Consider the following 19033-nt stretch of genomic DNA (forward strand, 5'->3'; position numbering starts at 1 on the left):
CCAGTATGGCGATGACGAATACACGCTTCAAATGTGCGTTCACCGCGATATCCACAAACACGGATGCCACTGTCATGATGCTGAAAACACAATCTGTATTCATCCGAAAACATGACGTTTTGCCATTCGTGAACCCAAGTTCGTCGTTAAGTACACCATCGCAGGCGCTCCTGTCTGTGATGTAGCGTCAAGGGTAACAGCACCCATGGTCTCCGAGCTGATAGTCCTTGCTGCTGCAAACGTCGTCGAACTGTTCATGCAGATGATTGTTGTCTTGCAAACGTCCACATCTGTTTACTCAGGGATGGAGATGCGGCTGCCCGATCCGTTACAGCCATGTGGATAAGATGCTTGTCATCTCGACTGCTAGTGATACAAGGCTTTGGGATCCAGCACAGCGTTCCGTATTACCCTCCTGAACCCACTGATTCCATATTCTGCTAACAGTCATTGGATCTCGACCAACGCGAGCAGCAATGCCGCAATACGATAAACCGCAATTACGATAGGCTACAATCCGACCTTTATCAAAGTCGGAAAAATTATGGTACGCATTCCTCCTCCTTACACGAGGCATCACAACAATCTTTCGCTAGGCAACGACTGTCAACTGCTATTTGTGTACGAGAAATCGGTTGGAAACTTTCCTCATGTCAACACGTTGTAGGTGTCACCACCGGCGCCACCCTTCTGTGAATGCTCTGAAAAGCTAATCATTTGCATATCTCAGCATCTTCTTCCTCTCCGTATATATATATATATATATATATATATATATATATATATATATATATATATATATATATATGTGTGTGTGTGTGTGTGTGTGTGTGTGTGTGTGTGTGTGTGAATCAGCACTAGTTTGTAGGTGTCAGACACTTTATTAAGAGAAAACTCCCCTGAGCAAGTCTAACCGTTATGCACTACGAAATGCTGGCAGTGGGCGAGCCATGTCGGCTAATGCAAATCTGTCTAGTTCAGGGCAGAGTGACTCTCAGTGAATACGATTCTTTGAAATAGCTTGCGTCCTGTTTGTGAAATCTCTATGTTGCGGTCGGCTTCAGCAAGTCGGTATTTCGTTCACTGAATAAGCTGTACCTAACATGAACTTCTAATGTACATTGAAAAACTGATTTTTGTAGGGGTGTGCTAAGGACAACTTGTGATTCATGTTACTTTAGGTGATGTCGTTATGGGGAATTACGTGTATATGAGGCACAATATTAGCCCAAGTAATAAATCTGATACTTTTTATTTCAAATCCATACCAATGATAGATTCAGTTTAATGAAGCACAGTCTTTGTGAGTCAACAAGCGTTAGCTATTCACAAGCCTTTTTGGAAGCCTTGGGTGGAAGTAACAAGTTAACTACTCTCGTAGCCAATTCAATTTATATTTCATTCAGAACTAGTTGCCCATAATCAATATTCAGAAACACGATACTTTTTGTTTTATTAAGCTACTTTTTTGAGAGGGCAGCTGCATCAATCTGAATACACGTTTTATGGTATACAAGGTTGCCACAGATAGAGAATCATATTATGTATTAACGCAGAACTACTACTCATATTTTACTAATTAGAGGAAAGCTAGATCCTTGGAACATTCCATCTGGTTTCAGTAAAAGGAAAAGTTAACCAGCAGTAAATATTTTAAATCGCCCCCTTTGCCAGAAAAGCATTAGGAAAAAGTTTTTTCTTTCTGAGATTACAATACCAAAAAGGACAAATGTTGTTTTTATGTTACCTGGCATATGTCGATTCGAGAAATGGCCTCGGCCATTTTTCCGTGCAAATTAAAGATGTGTCAGTGGTGTGCTTAGCAACACACTGTTTGGAATTTTGGTACATTATTTACGCTGACACAATGGATATTGATGGTGAGCAAAGAGTGAATGCTAAGTTCTGCATCAAGCTCGGGAAAACCTCAAGTGAAACTTGAGCAATAAATGCAGGCGAGGCATTTTCAAGAACACAAAGGGTTTCACGAAGACTGAGATTCGAATCAACACGAACACGATCTGGTTGCCCGTCTGCAACACATACTGATGCAAACGAGGAGCGTGTAAGGCTTTTATTGCAAGCGACTTGCAACTGTGCGTGTGATATCAGGAGAGCTCAATTTGAATCTTGATGTGTGTCTTACGATTGTATGCGAAGATTTAGGCAAACGAAAAATTGTTGCAGTACGCGTCCCTCACACACTAACAGACCAACAGAAAGAGGAAAGAAAGGAGTTTCTGCTGAACTACTGGATAGAGTCACTCACACGTTTCTGTCAAAGATTATTCTTAGTGCTTAAGATTGGTCTACCGTTAACACCCTCACATGAAGCGTCAAGTGCTGAATGGAGGAATTTTCTGGATCATGAGCCTCGAAAATTGTGAAACGACAATCTTCGAAAACAAAGGCAATGTTGAACGCATTCTTTGATACTAAACGATTAGTTCGCCACGACTATGTCCTCGAGGTCAAACAGTGAACCAAACTACTTACATCGAAGTCTTGAAAGGTTTGCGACATCAATTTGACATCGCCCTTCTGATGTGCGGCATTCACAAGACTGTTTCTTACTGCACGACAATGCAAGACCCCTTAATGCTTCATCTGGTATTGAGTATCTGGTCAGTCACTCTATTACTGACATCCCACATCCACCAAATGAGCTGTGAGAAATGAACTTACAAGCACCACAGTTGAAACTTTCCATGCTTGCTTCTAAGACCTCCAGCAACGTTGGCAACTGTGTGTAGGTAGCCAAGGGGACTACTTTGTGGGAGCTAGTATCATGCCTTGGTAAGTGTAGTTTTCTATTGTTTTTTAAAAAAAAGTGTCTTGAGATTTTTCTGACAAACGGACCATTTAAAACATCACATATAAAGTCCATTGCGCTTTTTTAGTGTCAGACTCTGAGAATCGTCACACAGTAGAGTCATTTTCGCAGGGAGGCCAAACTTTATGCAGCACATAACAAACATCAACTGTTGCACTTTAAAGTACAAGAAAAATATCGACTATACAGAAATCATACATTCTCTAATAGCATGAAAACAACATTTAATTGCAAGACAAATCTTTGTTTCAGTGAATATAAAAATATATATCAGCCCAACGATTGTTCTTCTGGATAACATTCTCTAACCTTCAAAATATTTTAAATGTCTCTAATTATAATTAAAGTCCCCACATAACGTGAGATGAGAAACACACTTCAAATAATGTGTACCTTGGTCCTCATTACAGGGAATTTTGTAATAAACAGTAAATTGTCAGACCAAATTCTGTAACCATGGTAGGCCGCTAAACAGTCACATTTCATAACACCATCCACATTACTGTTGACGTTCATAGTCTTTCCACGATCAAAATAAAGCCGATAACTATTGAGTGTACTCAGCCTCAGTAAATAGTCTTTCCACGATCAAAATAAAGCCGATAACTATTGAGTGTACTCAGCCTCAGTAAATTCACTGTACACTAGCGTTTTGTGATGACTGCTAGTTCTTCTCATACTTCTGATGGCTTGATTTTTCTTTTCTCCTGTCAAATTTTAGAGTCTTGAATCGCCTTTTTTGAAATTTTTTCTTTCTATCTTTTTGATTCAAATCTTCTTGTCTTGCATATCCTCTTCTTCGTCTATAACATTAACATCGGTATCTATTCTTAAAAATATGCTCGTCTCTGCACGGTCAAACTGCATTCTTCTACTCGTTACGATAATTCTATGCTCTACATAAAATCTTGTGACTTTCGTCACAAACAAACTAAATAACTTTCTTCGAAGCTATCACTCTTTCTCACAGGTTGAATTTCTTGTCCTGTGTGTTCATCGTTAGGTTACCGAACCCCACCATCGACTGACCCTTATCATTTCCCGATTCCTCCTTATCAAAATTTTTCACAGATAGAAGTTTTCCTGCTACACGAAAGCGATCTCTATACGTGTAAACTGCATACAGTCCAAAGTGTTTGTAACATTAGAATACAAAAAAGGACGTCGTCTTTCATTTACACTTAAATACAAAATAACAAAAAAACTTATGGTACAACTTATATCACATTATCGTTGTTTAATGAATCACTGAAAATGCACTGCATTATGTGGCGGAGAAAATGTCCATTACAGTATCACCACGGAATAAGGAAAGAAGCAATCAGCCGGCATTTGTAGTTAACAGAGGAGATAAAGCAAACAGGAAAAAAAATACATTCCCAGTTGACTGGCAAATATTTCTTCACTCACTGCTTTGTTTCTTGAATGTCTTTTACACAAGAATAATCTGTTTGATGATTTCTGTTAGGGATGGCTGCCACGATAACTGTTTGCTACCTTACTAGACACACATTCACTGTCAGAGTTTCAAGTGAATGTTTCAGTTTGTTCCTGTGAACATCACACGCATCATCAAGTGTTGGAATCTATTGATTTTTTGATGCATTGCGTTTCATAAAAATTTCGTGCATACAACAACCAGGATTTGTTTGTAATGTTTGTAAAATTGAGTCACTCTCTTTGCGTGGTTGTCTGAACATAAGGTGTTAATCTAAGTTTTATTATGATTCATAACAGAAAGCGTTATTTCGGTTCCAATATTATGGCTAATTGTAGGCATGTTTTCTTTATTTGGCTGCTGAAGCACATTTCACTGTAAGTCAAACAGTCAGTCTCATGACATAATTGCAGCTATTGGGATATTTTTTCTGAAGTAGGGCATTAATATTTACTGTGGGATAGAGACTGATTTCTTGTGATATCTGTTCTTTTATTTATTTACTGCGGTTAGTTACACATTGCGAAGTGTCAGAAGCACTTGTTATTCGTTGAGTTACTCGAGAATGGCATTCAAATTGAATCGACGAATAACTTAAAAAAACATATGATTACAGTACTTTTTCTTGTGCCTTCAAACACTTTCGGACCGACGAAACGGACGACTCCTTACAATTTTATCTTATCGAGCGTATTTGGTGGTACCGAAATAATTTTTACATCCACTGAATGCATTCCGTGTGTTTCGAGTAGCAAAAGTGAGACGTGCTATTAGTCTATCAACAAACCAATAGTTCAAAGAACGTTTTTTGCAGTCTTTCTCCAAATTTTATTTTCTATTTTTATTTCAGAGACAGAGATACTTTTGTCAACTTTGCGCTCTGCTATGGTCCATTCGTGCGTTCCACCGCAGTTCGGACGAAAAATATCTGCTCAAGTAGCGTTGGCCTTGACATCTCTCTATTAGGCTCTATTAGGTTGCCAGTTCGGATGTCATATATGTCAAGCGACATTACCTCTACTCCGAAGGTACTGATCGCATTCAATTGATGCTGTATCTGTAGGGTGAAGATAGCAGAAGAGGTGTACACAAATGACGTCATTCAAAGTTATGAATAAGGTGACATGAGTGCAGCTGCCGTACTCAACGAATAACAATGAACTAGCAGAGCCAGGATTAACAGAGTTAAAATAATTTTGTACCGACCTATGACCCAGTTTTGCACTCGATGATATCCATGGCTGCATACAGAGGATAAAGTTACAATTTTGGTATGATCTTCAGAAGATGCAGTACAATCAATCAAACTGACGTAAATGAGCCAACACTTTCCATATCTATAGGGAATACAGACTGTACTTTTACATTATGTATATGTATTATGCACACTGAATCATTTAGTTATCCATACCTGAAAATAATGCGAGACAAACCTCTTCCGTGAGAGCTTGCCGTTTATTAACAGTTTAACTTGTTCTAACTCCCTTTCCTGAATAGCTAATCCGTGTATCAACGGAAGATGGAGGTGAGAAATTCATATAGATCATGTATTCGATATTTCAAAACAAACTGCGAGTAGAAAGGTGCGGTATTCTAGGAAGGCGTAAGGAGCATCACAGAAAATATCTTAGAAATCTCTCAATCATCAGATTTAAGGCGCAGATTTATATCGGTACAACTGTGCAATCTACAGACATGTAGGTATCTGTGACATCGAAGTAAACTTCGTAGGAGAAAGCAGATTGTGGGATTCCTCCGCAACGTTCCATCAATGTTTTATCCAACGGAGTCCTAAACATCTTATGGCCGTTATATATCTCTATATAATATGTTCACATGTGTGTACAAATTTCCAACCTATAGCCATTTGAGATATGGTGTTACACCTCATTACAGACACTTATCTAACCCACTCTAAAAACTATAAAACTAAATTGAGCTTCTCAGTGACCTACGAAGTGCATCATTGTGAAGTGAATTGGGTATTGTAAAATAAGCTAAAGTATCCGTCACAGGTGGAGGTACATGTTTACCCTATTTATGGCACTGTAGTCAGGTTTCCAAGTGCCTTATATTATCCTGAATGCACATCGTACTGGTTGGTGATAACGCAGCTGCATATGGTGAGCAATTACAAGTAATGTATCCTGTGGCCGCAAGGATATGTGTGTGGTGCTGTGGACATGGGGCTTACGTGTTTTGCACTCGGTTGACAGCCGGCTGTGATGTTTTATTTTAAACTGCTACCTTCGATTAGTTTCGAGAATGCGAAGCGTCTATCATTGGTTGCTATTAAATACAGAAAAATAAACTTCTTAGAATGTATGTTCGTCAACTTTCATGTTACAGTAACACGCTTAAAAAACTCGACAACAGTTGACGAAAAACAAAAGATTTATTTTTTGTTAATAAATTTGCCGAAGATTGGTAATGAAAATTCAAAACAGAGCAAACATGAACTCGAACAAAAGAACAACGAACAAAAGAACAACGAACAAAACTGAACAAGTAACTCAAACAGAACAAAAAACTCGAAACAAAGAGGAACTACTGGAACAAATAAATATTTTCTTCAGTTGCTGGAAGCAGCAACCGCAGCACGGCTGCTGAGCTCCTCGGCTGCCCCCTCCTCCACTCCTTGACGAGGTTTCTCCCTACCAGCAGCGTCCACCTAGGCAAACAGCATGGCTATAGTTGCGACAAAATCAGTCATCACATAGAACGTACATAATAAAATAACAGTAGCAAAGTATATCCAGACACTGTGAGGAACAAAGACATAATAGGGAACACCATTCTTATTATTACGTGTGTCGTGCAAAGAAGAGAAAAAAGAAAAAGAAACTTCAACCATATTCATAACAGCTGATAGCTAATAAATAAGACACTTTTACACGTCCTCTTAGGCCTGTTACAATTCATAAACTAGAGAGTTGGGCTATTTAGCAAACGACGTTGAGGCAGAGTGAATACAGCCATAGGCCGCCTTTAGAATCATCTTACTGTTACAGAGCAGCGGACAAAATAGAACATATTGCTTCTACGTGCTGATAAGAAACGCTTAGTCCTTTTCACCACAAGAAGACAAGACCTGGGGGCAGACTGCAAATCAGTGACACACAGATACAGTGGACCAACCACATCAGATACCTAGGTGTATTATTAGACAATAAATTTATGTTCAACTTACACATACAAGTTAAGAAAGAGAAGACAATAAGAGTAATTCATGTCCTACATCCCTTACTAGACAGAGAAAACGTGAAAGTCAATACAAAAATAAGACGTTATATGGCAGTCACTATTAAGGCCATGACATACAGAAGTTCGTTTTGGGGCGCAGTATTTCTCTTTTCATATGAGATGCTTGATACTCATTTTCAAATAACTCCAATTGTCTAGAGCCAGAGACCTAAATAGTGAACTTCATGAAGTGATGATAGGTTAGTTGGTTGATCAAAACAGCATTAAACTGCTTGAAAAATTAAAAATCTTATACCAGCCTCACAACATTTATAATATACAAGCACAGTCAATCGCCAAAGATGGCCTCATGTACGAGTTCCATGAGCAATGATAGAAGCTTTCGAGTTGTAGCAGCAGAGTATAATCAAGTCCAGGACAGGAGCACAACGTCCTGTTAACGTCAGAGAAGCACTACAATGATTCTAAGAAGTCCAGCCTTCAGAGAATACAGTACTGCTGCTAACCGTTAAAAAATATGAAAGAGAAGTAAATTGTTTACAAACAGGAGTCTTCGTCTATCGCACAATATTCAATGGGATACCATCTCTCTATTAGTAACGGGACTTTAATTAGATACACACTGAAACGATTTCTGGCAGGTTATTAATTAAGTTGTCCTTTCAATGTAATCCCTTTCTTGTAAGTAAGTATGATGTCGGTTTTGTTACTGTTATCGAATTATCTGTTCTGAATTGGTTGATGCTAATCTAAAACGGATAGTCAACTGCTTGCGAGCAGTCTTGTAACTGAGAATTACCCAACTTGGTGGTTTACTTTTATTCAATGAAGAACTGTGTGTCAGTTATAAGCATCGTTTGATTTCAGCTGTTACGAGTCCTCCAAAATTACCCATTTCCTCTCCTTCCCCTAGTGCACATTTGCTTATTCAGTACATTTTGCGGTCTCTGGACACCAAACATATTGTCCTATTGTGATGCGATATTATGCTGGGCGTCAGGGTATGAGAGAATCTGTTGCAATAAAATAATTGGAATTGCAAACGAAAAGACAACACACTGCCTGCCGGTGCATAGTGTAAAGTGTTACTGTATGCAACTGCCTCACACCTGAGCTACAGAGCCCCGTGTTACTGGGAGGAAGACACGCTGAGCACTATGGGACTTGACATCTATGGTCATCAGCCCCTAGAACTTAGAACTACTTAAATCTAACGACAACACACAACACCCAGCTCTCACGAGCCAGAGAAAATCCCTGGCCCCGCCTCATTCCAGCCAGCGAGACGAAGTAAGGTCTTCATTTGCGTCGTGATTAGGCATTTTCCTTTGTTACACGTTTTCCTGCTAAGGAATTTAATTTTGTCAGTGAGGTGGGGTTTGTTGTCTGGGTACTTCGAACATCTGAAATTAAAAGGAAATTTCTCAGGAGATAATTTATTTATGAACAAGAAAATAGGAATGCGGCCGAACAACATAGTAGACAGATGAACATGAGTAGCCAGATAAACATGAGTCTTAAACCCACATGATGTTAGTATGATAGGCTGCTAGTTTGTAGATCATTAGGAGGTGGAAATAAATAAAGTTTGAATAGACAAAAATATTCATTGCATGAAAAGAGAAAAAAAGTAATTGTGATGCAAGGCGAGAATTCGAGAGCAGGACAATATAAAATACGGCAGAGCACCATGAGCTATGGGCAAGTAATTGTTGAGAAAGGTGCCTGGAAAAATGTGCACAGAAATCACTTGAATTTGTAAATTTAAAAAATATGAAAGGAGGCTATCCATCTTTTAGAAACCTGGAGATACCAGAAGACTTCAGAAGACTATCGACTGTTTCAAAGGGAGCTCTAGGCAACCGCTGATTCAGAAAGAGAGATGTATTGCAAAAGATGACGAACAGTTGGTTTCGAGAGATGTGATAATGAGAGCTGCATAGGATCAAATGGGGGAAAAGACAACTCATCAGTAATGAATTTTATTCACGAAAGAAGAATATACCTAAATACAGAAAACTAAGCCAACACAGATGTGAATACATAAGTTTAAAAATAATGGAGATGAAACTCTAAACTTGACTGTGGGAATAATAGACGCTCCACACAGGAAAATTTAAGAAAACTTTAGAGACAAACTTAATCACATAAATCAATACCTAGGGCTCAGATGGCAAGACAGTATGAAGCAAGAAAGGAAAGACTGAAACTGGGATACAGTGTATGGACAGGTTCAACAAAGAGTACCAGCTTGAAGTAAATATTATCTAAACGGAAGAGGAATTAGACGAGGCTAAGAAGGTGCACATTATACTGTGAAAGGAATTTCACAGATCACTGAAAGACATATGTCGGAGAAGGACACCTGGAGTAGACAACCCATCTTTAGTGTTATTGGGATCATTGTGAGAAGCAAGAAAAAAAGCGATCACGAGACATGTAACACGTGCAATGTTGAATACATACTCTCAGTCTTCAAAAACATCTAATGATCCCACTTCAAACGTGGGAAAATTCCAAAGGGGTTTGAATGTTAATGGAATAGTTGGAAGAGAACTAACACGAAATTATTATAAGTTTAGGTTCAAGAGGGATGTAGAGATGCACGAATCATTACTGACTCAATTCTACGACTTGGGAGATAGACTGAAGCAAAGCAAACGGACGTTCATATCTGCTGCATTTCTGAAGGTAACAAGGATGAAATGCGAGACAGGAATGTGACAGGTTTTTAGCCTACTCCACAGGTTATTCGGTGTGGACATTCAGCAAGCAATACGAAAAGAAAAACATAAACTTAAAATGGAGATTTTAGTTCCTGGGGAAAAAAATTAAACTTTTAGTTTAGTCGATGACGTGACGGCACTTTACTTGAATTATCAGCTCAACGAAATGTGTAACGTATTGAAAATATGTTGTTTGCTGAATGCTAAAAAAGTGAAAGTAAGTTAGTTAAATGCAATAGAATAAAATCGAAATTGTGAGCTGTGGAGGGAAATGGATTAGGAAATGACAGTGAACATATCACAAGAGTTTTTCTACTTGGGTGGAAAAATAGCAGATAGATGCCGAAGTGCAGAAGACATAAAATGAGAACGCCAATAACAAAATTTTTTAACAGAGAAGGCACATTTCGATGTCACATGGTCTTTTCTGAAGGTATTTCTCTGCAGTCTAGCCTTCTACATGGATGAAACGCGAACTGATGATTTTGATGGGGAAGTGTTCCAGGAGAGTGCTGAAATACGAAGTCGACCTACGGCGTGGCTTACATGGGGAACTCAATCGAGCCGAGGAGACAAATATTTTCATGACAGAAAGCGAATAAAAGATGGAATCTGTATAGAATGCATCATGAAATCTCAGGGGATTATCAGGTTGGTGAAAAAGGACTGAGGGAGTGTGTGTGATCGCGGAACGTGGGATGTTTGTGAAATTCTGCTGATAGATGAAGATTTGAACATGTAAAGTGGACTCACATGATTGACGCTTGCCATAGTTTTGAAGAAACCAAGAGGCTCTCAATCGATGGACTACTGTGGCGAGCTGCATAAAGCCATTCTTCACACAGGAGACAACAAGAGCAACGGTAGTGCCTCGGGTTGATATTCTACTAGTTGCCTGTTCCGTACGTACTAAGGACTATGGCTGTACTGATGCTATTCACAGCAAAATAGTGGATGAGGCTAATTAGACGTACCCTTACACGAAAAATATTCTGTCATTGTATATTCTGGTAGCAGTGGCGACTGTAGGTATGTAACATAGGAGTTGTTCTTGTACCTTCACATGCAGTACCTTTATTAATCTTCTGACATTTAACACACTTCATCATACCATTCTCCTTTAAACTCGCCGTTGTTAATTCTTATTGTCATATCACATGATAAAACGTTCACCGTTATTTTGTGTGTTAGGTTATCCGCATTCTTTGGTGTAACGGTCAGTGAATTATCACTTTGTCACAGCAGTAAAATATGAGAGAAAAGATACTGAAGTTGCAGATAGGCTCAGTATCATTGTTCGCCTTGAAAATTTCAATGAATCTTACATCTACGCCCGACATGTCCTTAGATGTAGCTTTGGGTGAAACGAAAGTCCTCGTTACCAAGCTTACTGCATTAATGTAACAATTCCGTCGGTTCCTAAAATCTGCGTTACATGGAACGTCAAATTCTCGTGGGTATCAGGCACTGGAGTGTTGTAATTGTTTTTGATTGCTTTATCGATGACATTATACTTCATAACATGGTCATCTGTGGTATTCAGGCGACATGTCACTCTGCCTCCCGGTTTCATATCTTATTAGACTCATACCCTACTATAGCGTCCAGTTCAGCTCATAGGTTTCCTTACGTCGCTTTAACATGTGAGTACATCGCAATGTTTTCCTTTGACAGTGTTACGTCTTCGGTTTAATATTTCTGTTTGGTGCGTAATCGGGCAGACGAACCTATGCTACTGCGGTCATTGTTTACATTACTGACCAGCAGGTAGGTAATTTCCTCTGTTCTTTTCAGCAAATGGCTAAGGATGCAATCTCGTTGAAGAAAGAGGTACTTGAGATCACTTGAAACTAGTGGATCAGTTCATCTCCGAAGGAGTCGACTTCGGGGAAGTCTTACACTTCTAGCAGAAACAAGCTAGATACAGACGATATTCCAAAGAAAACTACAACGTGGCGAAGGTGTGAGTTGGCTAAGACACAGTACTCGAAACTAGTGTGTGCCCTTTTAAATGTTCACCGACTATCCAGATTTAGATTGTTCACGTTTCCATAAATTACGTAATACATTAATCGTCATAGTTGCGTTGAATGTTAGTCAATGGATTTGAGTATTCGTCAATTCCAAATTAGAAATCACGCTACGTAAATAACGTCTTTGTTGCGGAATAAAAGTTAACTGCTTATATTAGACAATAAGCATCTGTCATATAGACGGAGGGATGTAACTCCAGTCAGCAGTGACATACTGTCACTTGTGACTCGCAAGAACTATGGTCTGCAACTGGCACGACTCAAGTCGTTGCAGGATGCCATGTAACCATACCGAACACGAGACAATTTTGCAATGGAAGCTTATAATCTCTAGTGATACCATCGCGTTAGACATTGGATTCAGTTTAGCGTCTAGTAACTGAAGGACGTGAGTACACTCTAAATAACCAAGTGATGTAGATATATAGACAAACAAATTATTACAGTTTCAGTAAAACTGAATTGTTTATGTAAGAGAAAGGGCTTCACAAGTTGAGGGAGTCAATAATGCTCTGTTCCTCCTCTGGGCTTTATACCAGCAGTTTTTCGACGTGGCACAGATTATTGCAGTTGCTGGATGTCTTCCTGGCAACGTGGCATATTCTGCAGATCGGCGTGTTAGAGCACCAAAATCTCGAACTTGACAGAGGACCCTACGCATAACACTCCGAACGTTCTGAAATGGGGAGAGATCCGACGAAATTGATGGCCATGTTAGAACCTGACAAGCAAGAAGGGAGGCAGTATAAACTCTCGTCTTGCTGAAATATAAGCCCTGGATAGCAACAAACCGTTGCTGTCGTGCTGTAAAGGAGCCGCGAATGGAATCCAAGTGGTTCCAGTTGTGAAAAGGAATGACGCCCCAGACCTTCACTCCTGGTTGTCAGACTGTATGGCGGGCGGCAGTCAGGGTCTTCTCGAGACACGTCTCGTCGGATCATCGGTGCTCAACTCGAAGAGAGCTTCTTCGCTGAAGAAAATTCTACTCGTGTCAGAGAGATACCTAGCTGGAAACGCATATATATGGCCCACACACCAACCTGAATGTCGCCCGACGTAAGGACCGACAACTAGAAATAATGCTTAGTGCTCCTTTTCCATTCATAGCAGGACTCAGTTGGTTTTCATCCGTGGAGCCCTTACAGCACTGCGTTGCGTCGAAGATATTCAGCACCTCGTTTCATTGTCCTACATGACAACCATCATGGGATTAAATTTCAGCAAAATATTGTTCTTCCGCACAAGGCGAGAGTTTTTGCTGAACTTCACCAGCAAACTCGCCGGATCTCTTTCCAATTGAAAACGTCTGTAGCATTATGGAAGGGAACCTGCAACCAACTGAGGATTTTGAGCATCTAACCCGTCAGTTGGACAGAATGTGGCACGATATCTCAGGAGGACATCCAACAATGATGTCAATCAATGCCAAGGCCAACAACTGCTTGGAGAAGGTCCAGAGGTGTACCAAAGCGTTTCTGACTTGCTCAGTTTGTTAAGATCATCCAATATTTTTGAAAGCGTAATCATTTGTTTGTCTGCACCTCTACATCACGTCTACCGATATCCTTCCCATTCTGATACTTCGTTTGGGTGAGTCGTTCTTTTGTCTTAGAGTGTATTAGAGGATTGTAATATAGTGAATCTCTCGTTTCGTCCTTCATGTAAACGAGACAGTCGACTACATTTTAGCGTCGTGAAAGGTAACCGGATTGTGAGAGGTTCGCGAAAATTATCGTCCGGCAGTACAGACAGTCTGAGATGTATTCGTCTTTTCGTCGCTCCAAACTGAGTGGCCATTTATTCCTGGTAGCTCTTCATTGTACTAATAACACTAACTTACCTCAGCGGGATCCTCCTTAGGCAGATCAACGAATTCCACCTCTTCTTTCTTGCAAATAGTCTCGGCGTTCACAGTCAGTTTACAGGCGTCGTCCTCGAGCGGTGAAATTTCTTCCAGCACATCTGTCACGTTGAAACGCCCAATGACGCGGACCTGTGGATGGTTTGACTTCATCATCACTGAGTCAGCTGTAAGGCAAGCGCCTAACCTACAGAGAACCTTAGTCTAACTGACTTAACTCTCTTAAATGGGTTATACGAGATCTCTATGTGTAGATTGTAATAAAGCTGAAAAACAGTGCTACAGATGTCTGTTAAAAAATAAGATAGAGGTAGAGAACTAACAGGTACAGGTATGTAAAGGAGGGGGAACATTTTTATGGGCCAGACTGATCAGAAAGGCTAACGTGAATACTGGTAAGTCAAGGAGGAATAGTTAATCGGGCACTTGAAAATAAGAATTGTTAAGATATGTTCAGGTTCGAACATGAGAAGCAGGTTATTACCTATGCAGTGTTTTGTGCACACCATGATACAAAATGATAACACAGAAGGATGAAACTTGCTAAGAGAATGATGATCTAGGGACTTTAGACATTTTCTGTGGTCTATATGGCATGTAATCTTCGTGTTGGTTTTTGATTACTACTTACAATAGGAAACATACAGACGTATAGGAACTACGTAGCAAAATATGCAGTCAACTCTAAGCAAGGGAGGTTGCTAAAGAAAATGTCGATATATATGTTTTTTTTAATACTCTGTATCATGTAGTAAAGTTAAGTAATAATCCAATAATCGTGACAACGTTTGGAATTAAATGCAATATATTTGTCAGTTGTCCAGATAATTAATTTCATTTACAATAAAAGTGTTTAGTCAAGTATAAAACGTTCATACGTCTTTCACATTCATGTGTCATATACCAGAACTTGTATGATTGCTCTGAAGTTGATGAAGCTTTACGTTTTAATTCGCTCCAATAAAGTTACATCCGCTTCCCCCCAACAGATGTGGTTCTTCTACTTAACTTATGTCTGTTATACGCATGATTTCATATTTTTAACCTCCAAAAAATAGAACTAGTTCCTAATGCATTACTACTATTCATCTTGTTGAGTGTAATATTTTTCATCAACTGTTCTTCTTTACTAAATGTTTGCTGTTTCGTTACGTATCACACATTTGTATTCATCCACTGTTAACCCTTTTATATCTAGAATTATTACTGTGTTATCACGTGGAACTATTTTGCACGCTTTTATGTGCGTCATTCTCTTCTGTCAAATCATCCCAGCTAATAAGTTTAAGGAGCGTTTTTGCTCGTACAGAATCTGTCCCTCATCGAGTCATTCAATAAAGTATTCGACTTTCTTAGGTTTTCAGATAGCCAGTGCAACACCATTAACCACACAGTAGTAAATTTCAAGAAGGTATTATCCGAGGTACCCCTAACAGCACAGTTGTCGCAAGGCACCGTAACATGTAAAAAAGTGTGTGCAGTGGCAGCCGCAATGACGGGAGTATGCTGATTGAGACGTAACGTACCATCGTTGACGAGGTCATTAGAAAACTTTGTCTACATATGGGAAAGGATGATGGATGAAAGAGCATGTGTTCTTTTCGATTGGATGCATCTTGACTATGTTTTACAACAGTACCAGCAAAACGCGTAACACAGTTCGCACAAATTTTCATTTCCTACTAAGTTATTCATTTACTCTGATTAAGTACCTGAAGTAAAAAGTGGTCAGAGGTAATCCTCTTTTGTGACTAAGAAGCGCAATCTTTTGGTAAATACTACTATGTAAGGCGTATTTCGCACATTCTTTGTCTTCGGATTACATCGTTATGACGTTTGAAGTGGAACTATTTGCAGATAGACGACGAGCTAAATTCCAAAAATCCTATCTTCGCCGAGGATGTAGAGCATATATTACTACGACCAACTTTCAAATCCCGCAATGATCACCATTCAAAGATAAGGGAATTTACAGCTCGAACTGAGGCTTTCAGTCGATTTTTCCTCGTGCGAACCGCAAGTGGAAAAGTGTGTGTGTGTGTGTGTGTGTGTGTGTGTGTGTGTGTGTGTGTGTGTGTGGTGATGGTGGGCGGGGAGGGGGTATTATGATTATAGCTCGAGTAGTGCCCTCCGCCACACACCGCATGGTAGCTAGCGGAGTATATTTGTAGATATAGAACTTTCCCCTAAGATGTTGCTCAGCCTGCGACGTAAGGTGATCCAAAACACTGTTACAGCCACCATTTAAATAATTTAGCCCCGAAGGCAGTCTACTACGGACTCCATAAATCAAAATTCTTTCCACATTTATTTTTATAAATTGCTGTCCAATACAGACGTCGTAATAGTGTAGTAACTATCTATAACTTCGGCATTAAATCCGAACGATACCGGTGTGGCCGAACAGATGGGATGGCACTGTTTCAGTTCTCGTGGTACGTCTGTCAGGGCCACTAATCATTCGCCCGTTCCTTACGGCTTGTGCCATTGATTCCATGTGATCTCTGCCAACTGTTCTTATGCTGTTACAGTTTTTATACTCTTACAGTTTAATTATCCAGATAGTTTTCATCAAGAACTTAATTACAAGATCACGTAAGGGTCAGCATTAGAACAACCGTTGGCAGTATCATAATAAGGCAAAACAGACGCCACGAAACTTTAGCTGGAGCAATTATGTGTGGGCTATGTTAGAAGGTAGATAAAAGAGTCCCAGTAGAGCGCCTTTGTGGATGTCATAGAATATTCCATAAGTTCATTCGGAATCTTTATGACGTCCCTGTTGAACTTTACAAGGGACTGAACCATCGTACCCGTTACCACGCATACTGAATTGGTGTAATAGTCATTCCGTGTCTATCGTGGCACGTTCACCATATAGTCGGCTACAATCATTGAGATGTTGTGATTCCTTCTGTCTTCTTTATCTGTCCCCTGCTGCCACATAACTTGTTAATTTATGGCGTTCATAGTCATTTATTTCCAGCTCTTGGTTTCCCATGCCCTGACATCTGGATGTCGGATCCGAGACATCAGTTCAACTAACAGGTTTGCCTAACGTCACACAATTACAGAGCTGCATCGCAGCTTTACCCTTTACTACTGATACGTCTTCGCAATGATACCTCTGTTTAGTGCGTGCTGATGAGACAAGTTGTGCAGCTGCGGTCTACTGTTACAGCACAGTGAGGCCTGCAGCCGACCTCGTCTGTTCCCCCCACAAAATGGCTGAGGGCGCAGTCCACTGTGAGCCACGGGTCAACTTAAGCTTAGTTGCAAGCAACAGAACAGTCCAGCTTTGATGCGGTCGTATGTTTCAGTAAATTATTGTATCTTTCTTTAGGAGACAAGGTACACAAATGTTTATTTCCGCAAGAAATTACAACGCGGTGCGTTGGTTAAGACAAAGTGTTGAAATCAATATGTACTATGATAATTTCACTTTTCTCCTGATGTAACTACTCCACGTTAACATAAATCGCTTAACACTATCCTCCTCGTAGTTGCGTTAATAATGAGGCCAACGGTTTCAACCTCCCTCGGCCCACAACTCGAAATCGGAGTGTATGTATAACGCCTTCGTCGCAAACTGAAAGTCAGCTTCCAATCTTACACGTTTGACTCGAACTTACGACACCGATGGACGTATGAGTCTGGTCAGCAGTAGAGCTCGACCAGCTGCGACTCTACAAGGCTGTCGTCTATAATCGGTGCATCTCAACTCCTTTTAGACCGACATGTGTCACGATAGTGGCATTCCGAAGTCATGGCAATTTTACATCTGAAGCTTACTGTATCTCAGAAAAATTAAGTTCTATCTGAAGTTTACTTTAACGTCTTCTAACCAATGGATGTTAGTCTTACTGGATTGTAATAAAATGTAAATTTGACTCTCGACTGCATTTTGCTTTCATGAAGGCATGTCTGGAGTGTGAGAGATTCGAAATAAATAAATAAATTTCGCAGAGTGGGTGGCTCTGCAGTGCATGCTGTCAGACGTGTAACTGGCTTTTCTCCGCTGTCACCCTCTCAGGCCGTTTCTCCCTGCTAGCTATTCATGGCAGTAATGCTACTGACTTACCTCAGTACGGCCCTCTTGCGGAGCATCGATCAACTCTGTCTCTGGTTTCTGCGGTAAAATTTCAGGTTGAGCACTCCGATCGCAAGTGTCGCCCTCGAAACGTGGAATCTCTCCAGCCACCTCTTCTTCCCCGAAGTCCCAAGTGAAATCAACCTGTGGGACATACGAGTTTATCATCACTGATTCATCTAGGACAGCATGTGTCTAAAGGACAGAAATGTTAAGACGTCTGTCTCAGCATTCTTAAATGGATTACATATTAAGTAACTAAGCCTTAATTGCAGACAGTGATGAACGTGAATTACAGTGTGTTTAATGTATGTCAAAATTGTCAAGATATGGGCAGGTTAGAAAAAAATAAGCAGATCATTGCATATACAGTGGGATAGGGTGCGTGATATTATAAAATGATTAGACCATACACAAGAGCGACACCGAGCAAGAATATGATGATCTAAAAACATGACGCATTCTTTTTTAGCGGTATGATATGTAACGTATTCGATGGTTTTTGGTTACTACTTGCAATCTTACAGCAACTACGCCGGTAGATTTAAAAAAGGAAGATTATTAATGAAAATATAAGTATATTTTGATATTGCTATGTTGTATTTTTCGCCAGGATGAAATATTACGCCTGATTAACAATGCATCATGTAGAGTTATTTACTCTATGTTTCTCAATGTCTTGATATATTGTTTTTTACAATAAAAGTAATTAGTAACATATCTTAAATTCATACTGCTTTCACACTGTCTTGCTATATTATAAGAAGATGTATAATTCCTCCGAACATATTAATACCGTTATGTTTGATTAATTTACACCAATTATACTAGAGCCACGTCTCCCTATG

General features: G+C 39.8%; 1 protein-coding gene across 1 annotated transcript in view; it reads right to left on the reverse strand.

Moving 5' to 3' along the window:
• Positions 1-6647: 6647 nt before the first annotated feature.
• Positions 6648-19033, reverse strand: part of LOC126320497 (uncharacterized) — a 32781-nt gene continuing 20395 nt past the window's right edge. The window contains exons 5-7 of the mRNA XM_049993993.1: positions 18177-18329; positions 14075-14227; positions 6648-6942 (exon numbers count right to left, since the gene is read on the reverse strand). Of these exons, the coding sequence (XP_049849950.1) occupies positions 6844-6942; positions 14075-14227; positions 18177-18329 (405 nt within the window). The 3' untranslated portion in view covers positions 6648-6843. The remainder of the gene's footprint in view (positions 6943-14074; positions 14228-18176; positions 18330-19033) is intronic.

Source organism: Schistocerca gregaria, unplaced genomic scaffold (assembly GCF_023897955.1).
Source record: "Schistocerca gregaria isolate iqSchGreg1 unplaced genomic scaffold, iqSchGreg1.2 ptg000722l, whole genome shotgun sequence".
Taxonomy (NCBI): Eukaryota; Metazoa; Arthropoda; class Insecta; order Orthoptera; family Acrididae; genus Schistocerca; species Schistocerca gregaria.